Source organism: Euprymna scolopes, chromosome 13, assembly GCF_053919585.1.
Source record: "Euprymna scolopes isolate OS-2025 chromosome 13, ASM5391958v1, whole genome shotgun sequence".
Lineage (NCBI taxonomy): Eukaryota > Metazoa > Mollusca > Cephalopoda > Sepiida > Sepiolidae > Euprymna > Euprymna scolopes.
The window spans coordinates 52,795,053-52,817,391 of record NC_136494.1 but is presented as its reverse complement, the minus strand read 5'-3'; the positions used below and the strand labels follow the sequence as shown (position 1 = coordinate 52,817,391).

Genomic DNA, 22,339 nt, shown 5'->3' with positions numbered 1-22,339 from the left:
TCAATTGTTGAAGGTATTTATGTCAATTGTTAAAGTGGTTTATGTCAATTGTTAAAGTGATTTGTGTCAATTGTTAAAGTGATTTATGTCAATTGTTAAAGTGATTTATGTCAATTGTTAAATTCATTTATGTCAATTGTTAAAGTGATTTGTGTCAATTGTTAAAGTGATTTGTGTCAATTGTTAAAGTGATTTGTGTCAATTGTTAACAATTGTTAAATTCATTTATGTCAATTGTTAAATTCATTTATGTCAATTGTTAAAGTGATTTGTGTCAATTGTTAAAGTGATTTGTGTCAATTGTTGAAGGTATTTATGTCAATTGTTAAAGTGGTTTATGTCAATTGTTAAAGTGATTTGTGTCAATTGTTAAAGTGATTTATGTCAATTGTTAAAGTGATTTATGTCAATTGTTAAATTCATTTATGTCAATTGTTAAAGTGATTTGTGTCAATTGTTAAAGTGATTTATGTCAATTGTTAGAGTTATTTGTGTCAATTGTTAAAGTCATTTATGTCAATTGTTAAAGTCATTTATGTCAATTGTTAAATTCATTTATGTCAATTGTTAAAGTGATTTGTGTCAATTATTAGAGTGATTTATGTCAATTGTTAAAGTTATTTATGTCAATTGTTAAAGTCATTTATGTCAATTGTTAAAGTCATTTATGTCAATTGTTAAATTCATTTATGTCAATTGTTAAAGTGATTTATGTCAATTGTTAAAGTGATTTATGTCAATTGTTAAAGTGGTTTATGTCGATTGTTAAAGTGGTTTATGTCAATTGTTAAAGTGGTTTATGTCAATTGTTAAAGTGATTTATGTCAATTGTTAAATTCATTTATGTCAATTGTTAAAGTGATTTATGTCAATTGTGAAAGTCATTTATTTTTCTAGGTTTTCCACTCACATTCATCATTCCTTGGGTGATAGCTCGGATTTATTATGACAACTCATTGTAAGTAAAATAACAATTCTTAGTATCTGTATTGTATGTTTTATTGTATAAGGTTATTTTGAATATACATTTTTAGACCTAAAATAGTTTCTGATCACAAAGTTTGAAGTTAATTACTATTTCAGCCACCTAAATTATTAAGATTGAATTGTTTCAATAATCCGTTGTAGTATATTCAAAATTGTAAACGCCAAAATGAAAACTCGGTCATTATTATAAACAAGCTGTGAAAATGATTAAATAATGTTTTCATTTGCATAAAACTTTAAAAAAATAGTTCTCTGTCCTTAACTAAAAAAATTATGACCAGGAATTATCGCCCTTAGTCTTCGTTTTTGACGTTTATAAAGATGACTATATTTTTCTGTCTAAGTTTTCGTTTCAGCATTACACATGTATGATGAAACTTACTGTTTTTAATGTTATTTTTTATTGAGACATGATTTATGCCAAAATAAGGCGTTTGCCAAAACTAATTTAACACTAATTTAGATGATTGAAATAGGAATTAAGTTTTAAATGAATTTAGTTAAATCTTAATCGTTTGTATATTTTATCATAATAGCTTACCCATATTGGCCTTGCATAGTCACGAGTTCATCCCATATCTCTCTTGAACTATACTCACCATAATGAGAAATGAATCTTCAGTTTTTTAACTATTAAAAAGACTCACACTTACATAATGCAAGATTGCAACTTGAGGTACTCTTCCCATGCGTTAAGCTTCAACTGGTCAAATATGCCAGTCTCTGATATCTGTTTTCACATAGTTTTACACCATGAGAGCAATGAATCATAGCTCCACTTTGATTTCCATTGTTTAAATGGAAATGGCTTCTGGGAATTGAGGTGGAACTATCAAACAGCTATTTCAACTTGCCACTTTCTCTGTACAAGAAAATTGTATATGTTTTTATATATTCACTGTTTACTCTGGCAATACATACCTATTCTCAATTGGGTTTAGTTAATATAAACCTTTTGTCTCTGTAATGATGCTTGTTAAATCACATAGCTATTTTTATGTATTATGTCTCTTGTACGGTTATTTTTCTGTGTATGAATAAATGTTTATTCATGTAAAATTAGTTGTCTCCTCATCATTATGATTTTTATCAGGTTTATCTAAGAAAATCCTTATTGAATATGATAGCATTTGTGATGGAGAAATGTCCATCATAGATGTCAGCATGAAAATGTATAAATGTTTTAACTGTTAATGTTCAGCACACTAAGTCTTAAAATAGCAAAAATGTACGTGCTAGGACAAGATTCAACATTTTTGTTAGTACAGAAGTGAATATGATAAATAGCTTCTGCTACTGAATATATATTAGTTTTTAACTTGTTGAACCACTTCTGACAAGTTAACGAAAATAAGTGTCTAGTTCTCAAAGAGAGTAAATTTTAGGAAGTTTTGAAGCTTTTTGATACGGAGTCCTCAGATAAATTGAAATCACTAGTGTGTTAATTTTAGGTTGATTCATTTTCACCAGAATTTTGTAGAGACTTTAAAATTTAACGTGTTATGCTCTGATTATTTAAAAATATATTTTGGATTTGTACGTAAATGTCTTTTGTTTATCCATTTCTTGTGTAGCCAATAACTGACGAATGACATCCTTTAAAAATGTATGACTAATGTTTCAACTCATAGTTGCCAACTGCACATTTAAAGCTACCATCTTCATTACATGTTTTAAACCAATGTTTTAAACCAGTGATTCTTCATCATGAAGTCATCCATCTTCTAGCCACTTACAATTCCAAACTTATGGCACCTGCTAATCTCAAACTGTCACTTATCTGAGTACTGACCAGTTTCAATGTTGCTTCATCTAATGAGAACGTCTTTCAACATGATGCAATAGTAATATTGCGTGTGCTGCTTTATAACCTTTTTTTGCATTTATTTAAAACACTGTTTTTATTTCTCTTAATTTTGTCTGTTAATTGCATTTACAACAACATTAAATGTAATTCCAGTAGAAGAGGAATGCAATGTGTGTTTGAATATTCAAATAACATTTATTTCAAAACTGAATAGAAAATTCGAAAAATATAAAAGCAACATTAGTTTCCTATCAACATAAAAATGAATGCAAAAACTGAAATTATCATTTTCAAAATTTATGACAATAATTATGTTCTCTTTAATAGTCTGCTCAGTTTTTTTACCTTTTTTCATGCCAAGCAAGGCATATTGCCATTTGAAATATAAGGAGCTACTATTTGGGATCCTGCCTAACAGTGGACAGTGAGGAGTTAAGCTACTAGATGTTTGTTTACATTACATTTAAACTTCTGCAGGTCAGTACAGTCAGGAAACAGGGAGGTAGTTCCAAAGAATAGTAGTCTGATGGAAGAAACTATTAGAGTAGAAGGCTTTCCGGCATCTTGGGATCTCAACAGTAAAGGGGTGGGATTTTGCTACTTGTTGGGTTAATCAGAAATATGTACGTCGAGAGGACATAAATACTATGAGTTCATCAGAGCCTATTCCATTAATTTGAGTTCCTGAGTAATTTGAATTTTATCTAAATTTATTTTATGCCAAATCATTCTTCTGATTAATTCGCTTTTAACAAATACAAAACAACTTTTTTAATAAATTAATGTTGTTTTTGATATTGCAAGTATAATAATAATAATCGAAATGTTAATTAATGATTAAAGTGGAAGAAATAATAATATACGTTTTTTTGTCTTTTTAGTTGTTGGAGTGTAAATAAAAAGCTGAAATATGTGTGGATAACACGTGGTCCAATAACAGTAACAATATTTGTGAGTAATTTTCATTCAAAGAATTTTTCTAATCTCATTTTCTGTTGGCTAAAGAAATGAATTGATGTTGGAAAATATCTGAATCCATTTAATACTCCATTCTATTTCGGTTCTAACATTCTTTGCTCCATGTCCTGTCTATTTGACTTGCATCATTCACGTTTCATTATGCATTTCATTCGGTTCCTTCAGTCAAACAGAATGGATTGACCCTAAACTTTTATTAGAGTTTGATGGTTCATCTGCTGGTTGTGTCTGTGATCTGATATGGTACATATATATTATAAATTTGAGATTGTGTGTTAAATATGTTATTTATTTAAGGTTGTGGGGCTAGGTGCCTACACGATATATCTAAGAGATGACAAGTTAAACAAAATTTGGTAGCAGTTTTAACTTTAACATATATTGATGTATATATACGGCCAATTTAAGAAAATTGGTAGTTCCATTTGATGGTGTGATTGATTGCATACTGGTATGTGCTTTTTCTTAGAGGATTACTAGATGATGCAGCTATTGAACCATACTAACACCTTTGACCCACTGATGCCCTACTTCAAACGCATGTGCCATGGTTCTTCTTTTCTTCTTTTTCTTCATCTTCTTATTAGCCATGTTGGGATTTTAGTGACTAAGGATGCAAGACCATAATTCACAATTTACATGCATAGCAAAAACAAGATAGATACAGATATCGTATACAAGCGACTGTTGGACACAAATTAGGGTTTTGTGGCTATTGTCTCTACATCTGAATCAACTCTCCATCTCTTGCCTTCTAAATCCTAGCTGACTAACTGTTTCATTCACGACCTTTTGCTGAGATCATTCTCACTGTAATAGTTCCTATCTGTTGCCGATCTGCCTGCCAACGGCCAGTGTTCCTCAAATATATTTTCACACAAAAATCTAATATATCTAATTTTCTCTCAACTTTTCTCCATTTTCTTCAACTTACTTTCATTTGAAACGAGATACATCCTTTTGAATTCTTTATGGCTACTAGCAGTGAACTGCTCATAGTATCACTTCATTTGTGTAGCACCTATTTAAAACCTAATCCCTTGCACGATTTAAAGGAGTCATGGAGAGAACATTATCCCCCCCCTACTGCATTTTATTTTTACCTTATAATTTTAATGACATAAGGAAACAGATAGAAAAAATCTCTTAATTGTAAAAAAAAATGACACAATTTTGTATTGTGTACAAAATAAAAACTTTTCTATTTTTCTATTTTACTTTTGTTTAGTGTGAATTACTTATGGATCTGTTCTCATAACGTTGATCCTGGCTTGGATAGGATATAAACGATACTTACATCTTTGTAAATATATCAAGACCAACATTGAGAAAAATGTTATTAATGGTGAATGAGAAAAATGAACAAAAATTCAATTTTATGAATGAAAGGGTCACCATTTAGCAAGTGCTAAATTTATCAAAGAAAGAAAAGTATAAGGAGCAAAACATATTTATGTATTTACAAATTTACAGTGAAGTGAAAGGTATATTGAGTTAATAAAATGTTTCTTAGAAAAGTAAAGTTTGTGTGTGTGTAGAATGTTTGCAGAAGACAAAAGTGTGTGTCCATATGTTTGTTTTCTATCAGTGTGAATATGTATGTGCGTATAGTAGGCAGTGTGGCATTGTGTGTGAATGTGTGCTTGTTTTTGTTTTCTCAGTGTGTGAATGGGTAGTCATTTTCCCTTCCCCCTCGTCTTGAAAAGGAGCGAGAGTGTACATACCGTAGTGTGTGTTAGATGTCTTGCCTATGGCTAACTGGACTCTATCTTCTGGGTTTTTCGTTGTTCAGTCGATATTTCACATCAGTTCATTAAAAAGTGCAGAATTCGCATATTTATGTGAAATTTCATTTTATTTACTTCAGGAGCAGATATACCACAAAACTATTGATTTGACTGCACCACATCTTATTTTCTTTGAAACAAAAATCAAGAAATGAAAAAGAATGAGTAAACAAAATGAACGTAGAAAGAGATTAGCTGATAAATGCAACTTTTACATTCACTTGCATCATATCTCTACCACTCCGCAGTCTTTTGGGATCATAAAGATCCTTCCAAGCATCAATCATTTATAATAAAACAAATAAAGAAAAAGAAGAAAAAATATATAAGATCTAAAATTGCCTTCCATGTTTCAAACTTTTCAAATCAAATCCGGATTAAACAAAAATTCTTTTAAAATGTATCTTAAATCTTGTAGTAAGAAATTAATTTTTAAATAAATTTTATTCATTTTTAAATAACTTCCATCAGAAATAACTTGAAAACATCATATACATTTGTGATAGATTATTTTATATTTTCCATTCTTTCCAAAAATGATTATTATGATTTTGATTTTTGAAATAAAATGATAGAAAGTTTCTGAAATAAAAACTGAAAACAATTGATTAGTGAAAAAGAAAAAAAATTTTTATCTTTTTTTTTTTTCATTTATGTTTTCAGATTAATTTCCTGTTTTTCATGGATAACCTTCGAGTGTTACTTCAGCGTACTCGAGCCCATGGTAAAAGTCAGACATATAGGTACTGGTAAGTATAATTTGATAAATAATTACTTTTATCTGAAAATTTAAAAAGTAAAATTAACTTTTGTTGATTTTTATCCCACTAGTTCCTTCTGTGATGTTATGTGCGACTGTTGATGCTTCAGATTAATAACAGACGGGGAAGGGGGTATCTACGTGGGGGCGGGCATTACAACGATAAACAGAAAGTTGGTCTGTCAAAACGCAGTTAATGATCAAACACTCTTTCAATAAAGAGGTATACGGTGAGTATACCTAATACTTCTAGCATGACAAGCAAACATATTAATACACATTTCTTCCTCCTTTAAAATAAAAAAGTTAAACAAAGACGGTATAATTCATAGCAGTATAAATCTAGTCTCTGTTGTATTTTTACATACCATCAAGAGTAATGTAACTGGAGGTGTGGCTCATCTGTTCTATTTGAATTTTCCTTAGCATGTGGGGACAGGGTTTATGCAACATGCACTGGTAGGGTGTAATCATTTTTGAAAAGAATGGAAAATACAAAATAGTCTATCACAAATGTGTGTTGTTTTTTCAAGTGCTTTCTGATTGAAATTATTTAAAAATGAATAAAATTTATTTAAAAATTAATTAAGTGGTACTTTGTCATGCCTGTTGCAGATCTCGGGAGCTGCTTGTTTCTTAGATGAATGCTGCCATCAGCAAACTATGCCACATATGAGCTGTAACTATTCCAGATTTTTACAACTTGGTTTTCTCATTTGGATTCATTGACCTGCTTGCAATGATGACTATTCTATTGATCTTTTGTCTTGTTCTTCTTCAATACATTTTTTTCTGGTTTGCTAATTTCTGAGCTGTTTCTTAGTGGTGTTTAGATGAATCTTCTATTATGTAAGTCCATTGGGGATTTGAAGTTGGATTAGGAATGTCTTGCTCCTCCAATGCTTCTACACTGCTGCTGGTGTTGTAGAATTCAATTTCCATAAAATTATTGTGAGGTATTCATTTTCATTCAATGTGAAAAGATCCATTCTGACATGGGTACAAAAGAATATGATGGATTACTTGGTTGGCATTCCCATATGTGAGATATTTAACAATCATGTCCTCGATTATTTAATTTGTATCCGGAAAGCAAAAGTTTTGTCTATTTCTTGTTGTGACACATGTAGTTGTTGTGACACATGTAGTTGTTGCAGACTGGCTATAATGATTTTGTTTCCTTAAAATAGGACATCACCGTGAAACTAAATTTCACCTCTAAAATTCCAGTATGAGAATAAACAACTAGGAGAACTGAAACAGTTTGATGATCATCCTGTCATCACTTTAATGGAGAACTCCTTTATAGAAGAATCTTTTATGGTTTCAGCCTTCATATTTTTTGTTAACATTGTCTGCATTTTACAATAAAATCATAACTTTAAATCTTTAGCACTTTTGTTGCCAATCTTAAATGTGTTTTAGTCAAATTTTTTGTTACAATCGATTCCAGTGAGTTTGAATGATTTTGTCACCTCATATAGAAGGATGGAATTTTTCTAGGCTGAAAACAACTGCAAGCATCTCATTTTCTATGATTATTGCATTTCCAGCAGATGAGATTCTTGTTTTCAAAAGCAACTGCCATTTCTTTTTGCAGGAAGGTTGTAACACTTTGTGTCAAAATGTGTCAAATTGCTGTTAAATACTGTTTTATTTTTGTTGTTTTTTGACCAAATGAAATCAGTATTATTAGTTATCTGACAGCTTGGTCAGTATTAAAAGATGAAATGAGAAGTCGTTAGGAGAGTTAATATGTCCCAGGATGCTGCATAGTTGTTACCGATTTTCAGGTGGTTGAATTTGGGTAATCGATTCCACTTTTTTGGAGTCTGGCATCATCCTTAGACACTATGTGATTGAAGAATGCTATTTCTAATGTGCATATCACCAACTTGTCAGAGTTAAGTTATCTCTAGACTTTTGAAAGAGCCCATTAATTCAATGGCTATGGTCGTTATTATCTTTTTAAAATCAGAAAAAAAATCATGTTATCAGAGATTGAGAAAATGTGACTCATTGAAACTCATCTTAAACAATCTTCACTTCTATTGCCTTTTAAACATGTACTTTCTGAATTAGATGATGAATGTTGTCAGCTCAGTTTCATTTGTTTTTTTTAATATCCCGACTTGACAGTCATTTTAGTGAACCATTTTTTATCATGTAATCACTATTTACACAACGAAAAAGTTAGACACAAATTTGGTTTTTAACTTTAATATCCAGTTTTCAAAAAAGGGACAGAATTCTGAATAAGACAGAAATTAAAATCGATCTCACCTGAAAGGCGACAACTTGTAGTTTTGTTAACTTTTATATTACAACAATATGTGGCACTCCGAGTATGTACAATAATGTTGTTGATATTAAAATTATCATTAGCTCTATAATTCTGCAAAGCTACAGATAATGAATTGCTACCCAGAGGACAAGTTATTTTATTTTTATTATATTTTTGCAAGTAGCGAATATGAGAGAAAATGGTTCATGCCATAAATTATTCAAATTAGATCAGTGATAAGCGTTGTTTATAAAGATATTTTTTCTTATTTTTTCTTTGGGGTTTTACTAAATATGCACAACTAAGAATCATGTACGATCATTGTATGGCCATTGTACGATCATTGTACGATCATTGTATGGCCATTGTATGGTCATTGTATGGTCATTGTATCGTTTCCCAGGGAGAGTTACTTGGTTGAGGAACGTCCTGGGAGCACAACCAGCTCTCTGGGGGAATAAACAATATCCCAACGATAAAGACATGGTTAGAAGTCTTAGAAACATTCCCATGATGATGTGAAGATGGGTCAGTCATTAGGGTCTGAGTATTAAGAGGAAAAGCATACGTGAGATGTTGGATGTGGGTGTGTGGCTCCTTCATTCTCTCAAGATCACTCTGGTGGCATTCTGGTTGGAACCTTCTTACTTCGTCTTCCAGGCCGCCTGATTCGACTTAAAACATTTATGGCAGACACACACAAAAAAAAAAAGCGTACAACACGACACAATCGCAATATATATGAAATATAATTAACTATTTTATTTTATACAATATATATTACAATATTTTTACATAGAATTTGCAATTGCTTTTCACCGTTACTTAAATTAACTACCCTTAACTAGTGTTGAGGGGGAGGGGGTTTACAGAAAGGGAAAATAATGCGTGCTTACCCCATGCTGTCCGGATGAAAAGAGGTTGATAGAAGAAAGGGAATTATGGAGCTGTATTTCTGTGTATTCCTCCGCCTACGGCCAAATCACCACCTGGCCATGCAGGGGGAGGGCACATAAACAACTACCACAATCATCGCACTATGATATAGTGCCACAATTGTACGACTAATTTCCACTGCTGCTGATTAAAGCAACTTCAACGCAGGCAATCAACTGGGTCCGTCAACATAAAATATCATAAAACAATCTTGTAATAAACAATAAAACGAATTTACTCAGAAGTTTTGAGATGTTATTTATCTTTTTAAGGTTATATCTAAAAAGATATTTACTAAAGAAAACTCTCGATTTTCATTAAATTCCGTCAGCACAAAAAAAATGTTATTAAAATAAACAATAAAACGACTTAGTCATAGTCGTGATTATTTTTGGCAAATTCTGAAAGATTGAGACTTTTTTTTCTACCCAGTGGGCCACTTTTTTAAAAATCTTCGTAAAATAAATAAATAAGTTTATTTCTTTATTATTGAAATAAAAACAAAAATAATTTAATCAGTCACAACTTTCAGCCGAGAATATTTTTTTTGTTTTTTTCAAATTAAATTATTCAAGTTACCATTTTTTCAAATTGGAATTTTGTAACACAATAGCAACGTAAACACCAGAAAATCTTTTTTAAAAATAGAGTAAATCCCTTAAGACTGAGGCAATGTTTCCAATCCCGTGTACCTCTTTTGGGGGAATTATCTTTCCCCACATTTAAAACATTAGTGCCTAACTGCTCTCATGGGAAGACAAGTAAATAACTATTATTTAAAAAAATTCTTTTCATTTTTTTCTTTTCTTTTTTTTTTCTTTAAATAATATTACGTAACGCGACTCTGATTCATTTCTCAAAAAAAAAAAAAAAAAGGATAATGTGCGCTGCTTGTCCAACCTGCAAAGGGTGTTTATTACAAAAGTCGTGGGGGAGTTTGAAAATAAGAAAATGTCTTTCGGAATTAACCTCCCCATGTTAAGAACGACTTTCGGAATAAACACCCCTAACCTCCCCATGTTAAGAACGGCTTTTGGAATAAACACCTTTTGCAGGTTGGACAAGCACATTGACCAAAAAAAAAAAAAAAAAAGCAAAGGAAATCATTTTTTAAAATTTTCTCAAACAGTTTTTTTAATTTATATTATCGACTACTGCTAGTTCGTTTTTTTGTTTTTTTTTAATTAAACTGGAGTAAAAAAGTTCAAACTAAATCTTAAATAAACCCAAGTGACTTTTTTCTTTAACTTTGATTTTTTAGCACAAACTACATTCTAAAACTTTGAAACGAAAATTTATGACAAAATTTGAAATATCTCGCAACACATAAATAGTTGTATTTCTATTTTGTTTACTTTCTGGCTTAAGAGAGAATATTAAAAATAAATAAATAAAACCAATGCACGACTAATCCAAAAATAAACTTATTTATTTTTTTACAAAGATTTTTAACAAAAAAAAAAAAATCGAAATAAAAGTTGCACACAAAATTGCAAAAAACAATATTAAAAATTATTTGTGAATACTTTTTATATGAATCTAAAAATAATTAGTTGTACAATTTTATAAAACTCCCTTGTCCAACCTGCAAAGAGTGTTTATGTACAATCAAAACCCGGCACGACTAAATGTCCGATTTGGCTGCTGCTGATTCAAGCAACTTTACATGTGTTTTCTATATGACAAACAGCAGAAGCAGTTAGTCATACAATGATCGGGAATAATTTGGTCGTACATATTTAGTAAACCTGTTTTTTTCTTCAATAATTCGTGACATTATTGAACATTTGTTCATTTCATATTCTCCATTGTTTAAATTTGCTATTCTATTTCCCTTAACTTTTCATAAATCTTATATAGATTTTTCTTTCTTTTTTCAGATCAATTTCCACAAGGATTAATCGTTTTCTTAATCGAAATGAATATGGAATCTAGTTGTATACCATATAAATCTCCGCTCACGTCACAGTGTGGTATAGAAACATGTAAACAAATCTGATATTACTGCCAAAATTTACTTCATCGGTTAAATTACACGATTAACGATACCAGCTGTTTTATTTCATTTCCAATCCAATATAAATTATCAAGTTTCTTGGACACAACACAGACGAATGCATCTTAGGAAACCCAACAATCAAGCTTCCAACATTTAAACTACAATGTCTGAAATTTAACCAATTTCTTTAAAAGTCATTTCCTTATCCTAGACAGGATTTATGTAGGCTGGATTACATTGAAGCCTACCAGTGTTTTTATAGACACATCATCTCTTGATAAATTTATTGATCCCCATCCTCTAACTGGGTGGAAAGAGTATCCAGTCTATAAAAATAAGGAAGTAATTTCCAAAGAAAATCAGCACCGTTTTTATAACTGTTATAATTCATTTCTCTTGAAACAATTGTTATTTTGTTTACATACCTCCACTTGAAAATGTAAGGATGGAATGAAATCTTATCTGAGTCTTACTTCTCCATATCATACGAAGTATTTCCCAAGTTATGTCATGTTGATAACTGAAGAATTATTTATTTGATCAGAACAAAATGTTAGATGGTAGTTACTGTTATAATGTCGCGCGGAGCTGCTATCAATGGAAGTTACCGTTATCCATAGAGTCAGTCCCATATGAGTACAAAAGAGGGAAATGGTTTAGTATTCCAAAATATTTGAGTCCATAATTAACCAAGCTCTAGTCCATCACCTTACAGATGCTAAACTTCTGACTGACCAACAATATGGATTTAGGCAAGCCTGTTCCACAGTAGACATCCTAACTGTAATCTCAGAGTGCATATACCATTCACCTGACAAAGCAATGGAGGGTAGAGCGGTAGCTCTAGATATATCTAAGGCTTTTGACAGGGTATGGCATGAAGGTCTTCTCAGGAAAATCAGATCATACGGTATCACTGGAAGAATACTTAACATAATTAAATCCTTCTTAGATAAGAGAAAAATTCAGGTTGTCCTCGATGGTCGTACATCTAAACAATATGATATAAATGAGGGAGTGCCTCAAGGGTCTATCTTTGGACCTCTATTATTCCTAATATTCATAAATGACCTCCCCGACAAAATTGTCTTTGAGATGGGTATATATGCTGATGACACCATGCTCTATAACAGACATGACAGGAAAACAAATGAACACATATCTAAAGAAATGGCAGAAACACTAGAGGATGACCTCCAATCTGTAGTGGAATGGGGACAAAAATGTATGGTCACATTCAATGCTGCCAAGACTAAACTGTTTTCCTTCAATAATTACAAGAAACCTTCTCAACCACTGGCAATGGCCAAAGATTCTGTATCTGAAAGTACATCTTTTAAACTCCTCAGCCTAACATTCACAGGAAACATGAGTTAGAAAAATTACATTAAAAGCATTGCCAGGACCGCTGCGAAGAAGGTAGGCTCTCTGTGCCGTACTAGAAAGCTACTAACGCCCAAAAGTATCCTATACCTCTATAAGGCCACCATTCGCCCATGTATGGAGTATTGTTGTCACATTTGGGCTGGTGCATCTGCTACTAGTCTCTCACTCCTAGACAAGGTTCAAAAGAGAGTTGCCAAACTAATAGGTCCTGAACTGTCATCTAAGCTTCAGCCTCTGTCCCATTGACGAAATGTAGCATCCCTCTGCCTGTTCTACAAGTACTTTAACGGTGAATGCTCTGACGAATTGCAGGCACTTGTACCCCCTTGACATAAATACCCCCAACAAGCACCAAAATCCCACCCGTTCACAGCTGAGATCCCTACATGTAAGAGAGCCTTCTACTCCAGTAGTTTCTTCCTCAGAACCACTAGACTTTGGCATTCTCTCCTGGGTTCCTGCTTCCCCAACTGTACTGACATCCAGAAGTTCAAGTGTAACGTGAACCGACATCTTGCTGCCCAACTCCCACCCCTGTAGCATATGTCCCTGATAGTAGCCCCCTACATCAAAGTGGCAATGTGCCTTGTTTGGGGTGAAAATGTAATAAAAAAAAAATTTTAATTCTGGACTCCATGATGTGTAAATGTGATAGAATTTGCTGTATGTACCATGATTCATAAAAGTTCCTCGCTCAGTGATTGATATGTTATTCATGAGAAATCTCCACCCAACAGGTTGATGTGCCGTTATTCTTGGTGTTATTTTCTATCCAGAGAGAGAGTGAGAGAGAGAAAACAAAACAAATAAACCAGGATAACACTTGATTTTTCAAAATAATAATGTCAACAGTTCACAATAAGATCGGCTACACAAATATTAAAAAGGGAAAAAGTAAATTAAAAAAAGAAAAGTGAAACAGAAGAAATTAGTGATGGTGCTCTTAATTTTTCTCCTTGTTTTTTCTTTTTCTCCTCAGACGGAGGGAGATGAAGTTTTAACTCCTATGCGTTATTATGAAATCAGGTTTTAACTTAGTCTTTTTTAATTTTTCCTCGTCTTGTAGTTATGAGTTACTATTGTTCTAGAGTTTTCATGAATCTCTGAATGTCTTGAATATTCTTCATCTGTACATCTTTGGTGGAACCGACCTGCTCACACCAGACCATAATTGTCTAAATCTAGTTTGTCTCCCAAATTCTCAAACATTCACTAATGAACTGAATAAAAGCAGACAATTTATACTGGTGGTCGTTTAGTGGTGTTATTTCCCCTCCATTGATCAATTTAATGATGCCACATCGATTCTCACTGAAAAATGATTGGTCAATCATCTATGTTTGACTGATTGAACTGACTCAGGCTTTCCAAGGACAGATATGATTTCATATCTTCAGCAATTAGGGTTAGTGGGTCTGTTGAGTTGACAATTTCTTTTGTCATCAATCAAAATCTTAAAACGACTTGATATTTCCCCTTCACTCAGAAATCAATCTTAACCAAAACAATTATTCTCCTTTTTTCTTGGTCGCTACATTTCTATTATTATTCAGCTAAATATTCATGTACATCCCCCTGATATCTACTAGTGGATCTATTTAATGTTATTAGATCCCATACGGAATTATAGAAATTAGTGAATGGTTTTAGTCCCACCTCACTTGGCCCAGGGGCTTCTAGGGTTGAAATAAAAGTTTTCCTTTTAACTGCTGAAAACTGTTAAATGTTCATGCAAAAAAAAGTTTTTTACTTTTTCAGCTTGCAATGTTCTTGGAACACACAAAAAGCGAAATCTTTTTTCTCTTCCCATTTTGATGTTCGTAGAAAATCCGTCTTTCTTTTTCCCCACTCATATATGAATTAACTGTGTGTTCAAAACGACTCCAAGTCAACAAACAATCTTCCCTCAATGAATGAAATACCAGCTTTTTATATGCTCAAATTCGACCGTGTCTTAATTTGCATATGTCACCTTTTCGTTGCCTATCGGTCGGATTTTGAGTTCAAGTGTCTGTGACTTTTTACAATATGCACACGCCACCCTTGGACACTTGTTTCTATGACCGTTGTCACAGGGCTGAATCTCCTAGGACTAGCTACACCAATTAGGCACTGGGGTTCTGCTCAAGCGTTAGTGTTACAATTGCCTCCTAACCCATTTTGGTTTTTAATCCAGTAAAAATACAACCTTTGACCTTCCTGTCAACGTTAGTACACATCCAATAAAAAAATAATTGTTTACTTTTATAATTTCTATTCTGTTACGGCTACAAACTTTCGGTTCTCTTCACCATCAGCTGAAAAAAATGCAATGGATACACGAAAAAATTCAAACCTAGAGTTATAACCCAATTAGCTAAATAATCTGACAAATGTTTTGGATTCTTCGTCCAAATGGAAGAAAAAGTTCAGCTATTACATACAAAGTTCATTATTAAAGAGAGATAATTCACAGTTCCACTCCTCGAAACAAGAGGAATAACTTTTGCCTCACCTTCCAGAATTCTTTGAGTCAGTTTTTTTTTTTTTCTCTTTTCTTTCTTTTTTTTCAAACATTTCTTAAAAAACAATTTTACTTGATTCATTTCCCTCTGGTCAAAAGTTCGAATCTTGCCTGCCAGCCCAAAAAAAGGAAGGAGGAAAAAAAAAAAAAGAAATATGGATCCTCCTGGCATTGGTCTAGATCCTTCCTCCACCACATCTTCTCTGGTGACGTTCTTCATTCATCAGTCATTTACCTTTCACTTAAGACATACCTTCCAGTTTCTTCCTTCCACACAACACATTCATATCAGCATTACATTGTTCTTAATTCAGTCTCACTTATGGTTCACTGAATTCTATTTGAAATCTGAACGATGTCGATACCAGTAGTTTCTAATCTCCGCCATTAATTCTCCTCTAGATCAATTGATCTTGCGTCATCATCACTACTGCTTCAGAAATACTGAGTGCTAACCCTAATACATCCATTCAACCTCCATCACACTGGTCCCTTCGGTCCATAAGACCACAACCAGCTATACCGGTCACCAGGACGACATGTCGGGTTATTAGATCGGTAATGACTATATCAGCCTCAGCCAGTCTAAGACTAGGTCAGACTCTTACCCCAAAGACGTTTCTCCATTCATTTCTATTCCACTAGTCAGTCCCTGACCAAGCTTTATCCTTTCCCAGATTGACAAACTATTGCTCTGTCTGTGGTCCAACCTCTCTTTAACCCAAGCATCAACAGGCAACTCTTAAGTTCACCTATACCCAATCTCCAGTGCATCAATACAATTTGCTATAAAGCTTCCCCTCATCATTCATTAGGAAACCAAGTAGAAAACCCTTCTATTTAATCGCCACATCACACCACTTGATACGGGGTAAATGTGGTATTCTGGTAATTGCAATGGTTTTCACTATGCACTGTGTCATTAAGGCACATTTCACACTTATATTGCTTCCTATCTACAACTGATCTGACGTCATACAAAATCCAGATTCCCATTCAGTACTATCGGTTGCAGGTCCCAACAATGAGCTAGTGCATCATCATTAATTGCTCCAGCAGAGTGCTCGGTCATGAGGGTATCCAAACGTAAACACGCAACGCCTTTATCAATCTGCACTGCTTGATATTTAATCCTACCACTTAAAAAAACTCCGTTTCACCATTCATACTGGCAACTAAGGTATGTAAGAAATATCCTTTCTCCTGGCAGTGTAAAGATCTTAAACTATCATTTCTCAATAATTCACATTTCTTCAACTCATTTTATACTCACTGCCGAAACGAAGAGCATCAAATTCATAGATCAAAACTTGAAAAAGTTGAAATAATTTCAAAATTTCTAGCATATCCAATGTTTTCAAGGTCAAAGGTCAAGGTCATGTAAGATATAGGACTTCATTAGCTACAATATATTCCACTACTTGAGTCTCTTTGGTCAGCTGCTACTGATGATGATGCTTAGTATGATCTATGAGTGTGGATTCTGTCTACAAAAGGAAATTTGAGAGGGAGTAATTTGCGGGGTCTAAGATGGAGGCAAACTACCAGACAAGCAGGTCAGCCTTCTCAGTTGCTGTGCAAGCGATCTCATAGCTGTTCGATAGTGAGGGAATTGTTGATTGTCCATTATTTATTACACTATTATAAATTTTCCGGAAATCATGAGTTCCTATTTTCTCCAACTTGATACATTTCCTTGTCATTTCAGTATGCCTTCTCTTACCTGTGGCTATTTCACTCTTTCAAAAAAATATTTGGGATTTTTATTCCTTCAAGTTATAAAACTTCCAAGTATAAATTTTGTGACGAGTAAATATGAATGGTTTTTTTGGTTTTATAATAAGAAAATGATGTTGTGAAATTAGTTTAAAATATACATTTTCATGTTTATTTTTTGAAAAGTGTCCGGAAATATTGATACTACATCCAAACCTTCTATTTAATATTACAATGTTTTTAAAATATTAACAAATTGAACTGCAAACCGAAACAAATTTTTATTCTCTTAAGAGGTAAGTTTCTTTTCTTTCAGTTTATTTTATTGTTTGAAATTTCAGTCTTCTTCAGTAGGTTCCAGTTATAAATGATTTCTTATTTATTTGATAAAAATATAAAGAGATTTTAGAATAAAATTAAAATGAAATGAAATTAAGTTGGATGAAAAAGTAAAGAGAATATTTAGAAATAGCAATTAAATTAACACAGAATCGTAAAAAAAAAAACAATCATGAAAAAATAAAAAACCAGATTCATTTTATTCAATTGTGAAAATAATATTTTTATTTTTCGTAGGAAATTTGCAAAGTTCACAGCCATGTTGGTTCCACTATTTGGCATTCCAAATGTTCTCTTCATGATGTTTCCGCCACATATTAACACGGCAGTTGATATTCCTTATCTTTACATTGCAATGCTCTACAGCTCCTTTCAGGTAAATATGTTGCCTTCTCTACTGTTGTTTCATTGTACACTTTAGAAAAATTCGTAAATTGCTTCACATATGAATTTATATAAAACGAAAGGCAAAACCAATGCAAATATTGAACAAAAGTGAAAGAAGTAAATAATTTTTCAGCAATGTTATAAAATGGAAGATTGAGTATGATGAAAGTATTTTGATATAGTAAAACAGTTACTGAGGCGCATACTTTTGGAGAAAGTGCTGATACATGTAATTGTCTTTCCATCTTTTTGAAGAGCTGAATTTTCTCACATTAAAACCGATCATGTCTAATTTTATCCTTATGAGAAGGCATGTAAATAGGGATAATATCTGCCATTACTTCCTCCTTTTTTAAAGGGAATGGATTACCTGACTGAGAACCAAACAGATACTACACTTTGATTCTAGCTTAAAGGCTATTTTATTTATAATGTTATATTTTAGAACAATTCATTTTAAAATGGGCAGAGTATAAATTTTTCAGATGAGCGGCATCAGTTATTTTATTTTTTTTTGCATTTCATTAAATTTCATTTAAAAAATGAGATTGTTTAATCCCCAAAGGGTTATTGAACGATTTCATTTTGGTTATGAATGTGGAAGGTATGCACATCATCATCATCATCATCATCATCATCATCATCATCATCATCATCTATATATATTAATATAATAGCGTGTGTGTTCTTTTGTGTGTCACGCTTTCCAGCAAATTTCATTGGTGTAGATTTAAGAACACACACGCTATCGTATTAATATATAGATTATACTAAATGTGAGTTAATGGATTTGGTGAGTGTTTAATGAGATCCCAGGCATAATCTTCTTTCTTTTCGAGTGGGGGGATGGAGTGATAGTTTGACGTGTTTATTTCCGGTGATGACGTCATTATATTCTGTTAAAAAAGATGCATATAATATATTTATGATGTACCACATCATATGGATGTACTGCTGATTCCAAAAAATCAGGTAAATGGATCAGTGCACGCTAATGGCTTATTTGTAACATTCCAAAAATCACATAAATATATCAAGTTCATATTTTCGTCCTTAATGTCCTCATGGCAGTAATTGCAAAAAATCTTCTTAAGGAGGGGGGGAGGAATTAAAGTTACTGATACTACACTCAGAAATTCCTGTTGAAGTAATGGTTGCCTAATCCCTAACCGTGTTAATGTTTTTATGTATTAATTTCGAAAAGCTGCTAAGCAGTTTATGATTTAAACATTACTTTATTTCAAGTATACTTTTAACAGTGGGGTGAGGGATATGAAGTTAGTTCTGGAATTGGCTGAAACCATTTACGTATTAGATATTACTTTATTTAATGTATATTTTGAACAGTGGGGTCTGGGATAAGAAGTCAGTCCCAGAAATGGCTGAAACAATTTACGATTTAAACATTACATTATTTCATGTATATTTTTAACAGTGGGTGGGAGATATAAAGTCAGTCCTGGAAATGGCTGAAACAGATTACGATTTAAACATTACTTTATTTAATGTATATTTTTAACAGTGGGGTGGCGGACATGAACTCAGTCCTGGAATGGATGAGATAAGTGCAAATATATACTACCAGATTACCCAGCGTCGCCCAGGATTGGATGAGATAGGTGGAAAACATATAGTAGTAGAATACTCAGTATCGCCCAGGATTGAATGAGATAAGTAGAAGATATAAATTAGCAGAATATGTGAAGCATATATACTATGAGAATATCTGGAATTGATTGATGTGTTTGTAATGAAATAATCAGCCCATACAATATATTAAATTTATTATTTTAGTAAGAGGGGCGATAATGTGGGTTAAAATTATAAAAAATGATTGTCAAAATTAGTAACATATCCAAGAATTATTAAAAATGATGAAATGTGAGTTACTTGATTGATATGTTTGTAATGGAATCATCAGTCAAGACAATATGTCCAAGTTATTATTTTAGTAAGGGGGGGACGATAATGTGGGTTAAAATTATAAAAAATAATTGTCGAAATTAATAACATATTCAAGAATTATGAAAAATGATGAAATGTGAGTTAATTGATTGAAGTTAGTTCTGGAAATGGCTGAAACAATTTACGAAATTAGATATTATAATCAGTCCAGACAATATGGCAAAGTTATTATTTTAGTAAGGAGAGGAAGTATAATATGGGTTAAAATTATGAAAATTGATTGTCGAAATTAGAATCATATCCAAGAATTATGAAAAATGATGAAATATGAGTTAATTGATAATCAGCCCAGGCAATAGATCAAAGATATTATTTTAGTAGAGGTGGGGGGGGGAGCGATACAGTTTTAACAAAAGGACTAGAATAATATAGTGTGTTCATTAATGCTGAACGCCCACAGTATGCCCAGCAGCAATGTATTACCTATGAAAGATGCCGCTGTGGAATTGCCACAGATCTCGCTAGTTATTATTATATTATTATTATTATTATTAGTAGTAGTAGTAGTAGCAGTAGCAGTAGTAGTAGTACATATATATATATATGTATTATAAATATTGTTAGATTATACAACTTTACAATCAAATGATACATGAAAAATGATGAATGAAAATGATAAATGATAAATGATGAATGATAAATGATGAATGAAAAATGATAAATGAAAAATAATAAATTATGAATGATGAATGAAAAATGATAAATGAAAAATGATGAATTAAAATGATAAATTATGAATGATGAATGAAAAATGATAAATGAAAAATGATAAATGAAAAATAATAAATTATGAATGATGAATGAAAAATGATAAATGAAAAATGATAAATGAAAAATAATAAATTATGAATGATGAATGAAAAATGATAAATGAAAAATGATGAATGAAAATGATAAATGAAAAATTATAAATGAAAAATGATAAATGAAAAATGATAAATAATAAATGAGAAATGATAAATGAAAAATGATGAATGACAAATGATGAATGACAAATGATGAATGATAAATGAAAAATGATAAATTAAAAATGATGAATGAAAATTATAAATGAATAATGGTAAATGAAAAATGATCAATGAAAAATGATGAATGATGAATGAAAAATGATAAATGAAAATTGATATATGATGAATGAAAACTGATGAGTAAAAAATTATAAATGAAAAATGATAAATGATGAATGATGAATTAAAAATGATAAATGAAATATAATTAATGATGAATGAAAAATGATAAATGAAAAATGAAAAATTATAAATGAAAAATGATGAATGAAAAATGATAAATGAAAAATGATAAATGATGAATGAAAAATGATAAATGAAAAATGATAAATGAAAAATGATAAATGAAAAATGATGAATGATGAAATAAAAATGATAAATGAAAAATGACGAATAAAAATGATAAATGAAAATTTATAAATGAAAAATGATGAATGATGAAGGATAAATGAAAAATGATGAATGAAAAATGACGAATGAAAAATGATAAATGAAAAATTATAAATGAAAGATGATAAATGAAAAATGATGAATAAACAATGATAAATGAAAAATGATGAATAAACAATGATAAATGATAAATTATAAATGATGAATGAAAAATGATAAATGATAAATTAAAAATGATGAATGAAAAATTATAAATGATACATGATGAATGATAAATGAAAAATAATAAATGAAAAATGATAAATGATGAATGATAAATGAAAAATGATAAATGAAAAAGGATAAATGATGAATGATAAATGAAAGATGATAAATAATGAATGATAGATGAAAAATTATAAATGATGAATGAAAAGTGATAAATGAAAAATGATAAATGATGAATGACAAATGATGAATGAAAAATGATAAATGATGAATGATGAAGGAAAAATGATAAATGAAAATGATTAATGATAAATAAAAACTGATAAATGAAAAAGGATAAATGAATAATGATAAATGATGAATGAAAAATTATAAATGAAAAATGATAAATGAAAAATGATAAGTTAAAAATGATAAATGATGAATGATGAATGTAAAATGATAAATGAAAATTTATAATCTATAAATGAAAACTGATAAATGAAAAATGATAAATGATGAATGATGAATGAAAAATGAAAAATGAAAAATGATAAATGATAAATGATGAATGATAAATGAAAAATGAAAAATGATAAATGAAAAATTATAAATGAAAAATGATAAATGATAAATTAACACTGATAGATGAAAAATGATAAATGATGAATGATGAATGAAAACTAATAAATGAAAAATGATAAATGAAAAATGATAAATGATGAATGAAAAATGATAAATGATAAATGAAAACTGATAAATGAAAAATGAAAAATGATAAATGATGAATGATAAATGAAAAATGATGAATGAAAAATGATAACTGAAAAATGATGAATGAAAAATGATAAATGATGAATGATGAATGAAAAATAATAAATTATGAATGATGAATGAAAAATGATAAATGAAAAATAATAAA

General features: G+C 31.1%; 1 protein-coding gene across 3 annotated transcripts in view; it reads left to right on the top strand.

Annotated features, from left to right (window-relative positions):
- Nucleotides 1–22,339, top strand: part of LOC145292024 (glucagon-like peptide 1 receptor) — a 310,307-nt gene that overhangs the window by 267,887 nt on the left and 20,081 nt on the right. For 2 of the 3 annotated variants that reach the window (XM_080138037.1, XM_080138034.1), the window contains 4 exons: nt 898–958; nt 3,676–3,745; nt 6,223–6,308; nt 17,720–17,858. In XM_080138037.1, coding sequence (XP_079994163.1) covers nt 898–958; nt 3,676–3,745; nt 6,223–6,308; nt 17,720–17,858 — 356 coding nt within the window. The remainder of the gene's footprint in view (nt 1–897; nt 959–3,675; nt 3,746–6,222; nt 6,309–17,719; nt 17,859–22,339) is intronic. The other variant, XM_080138036.1, reaches the window with a different exon arrangement.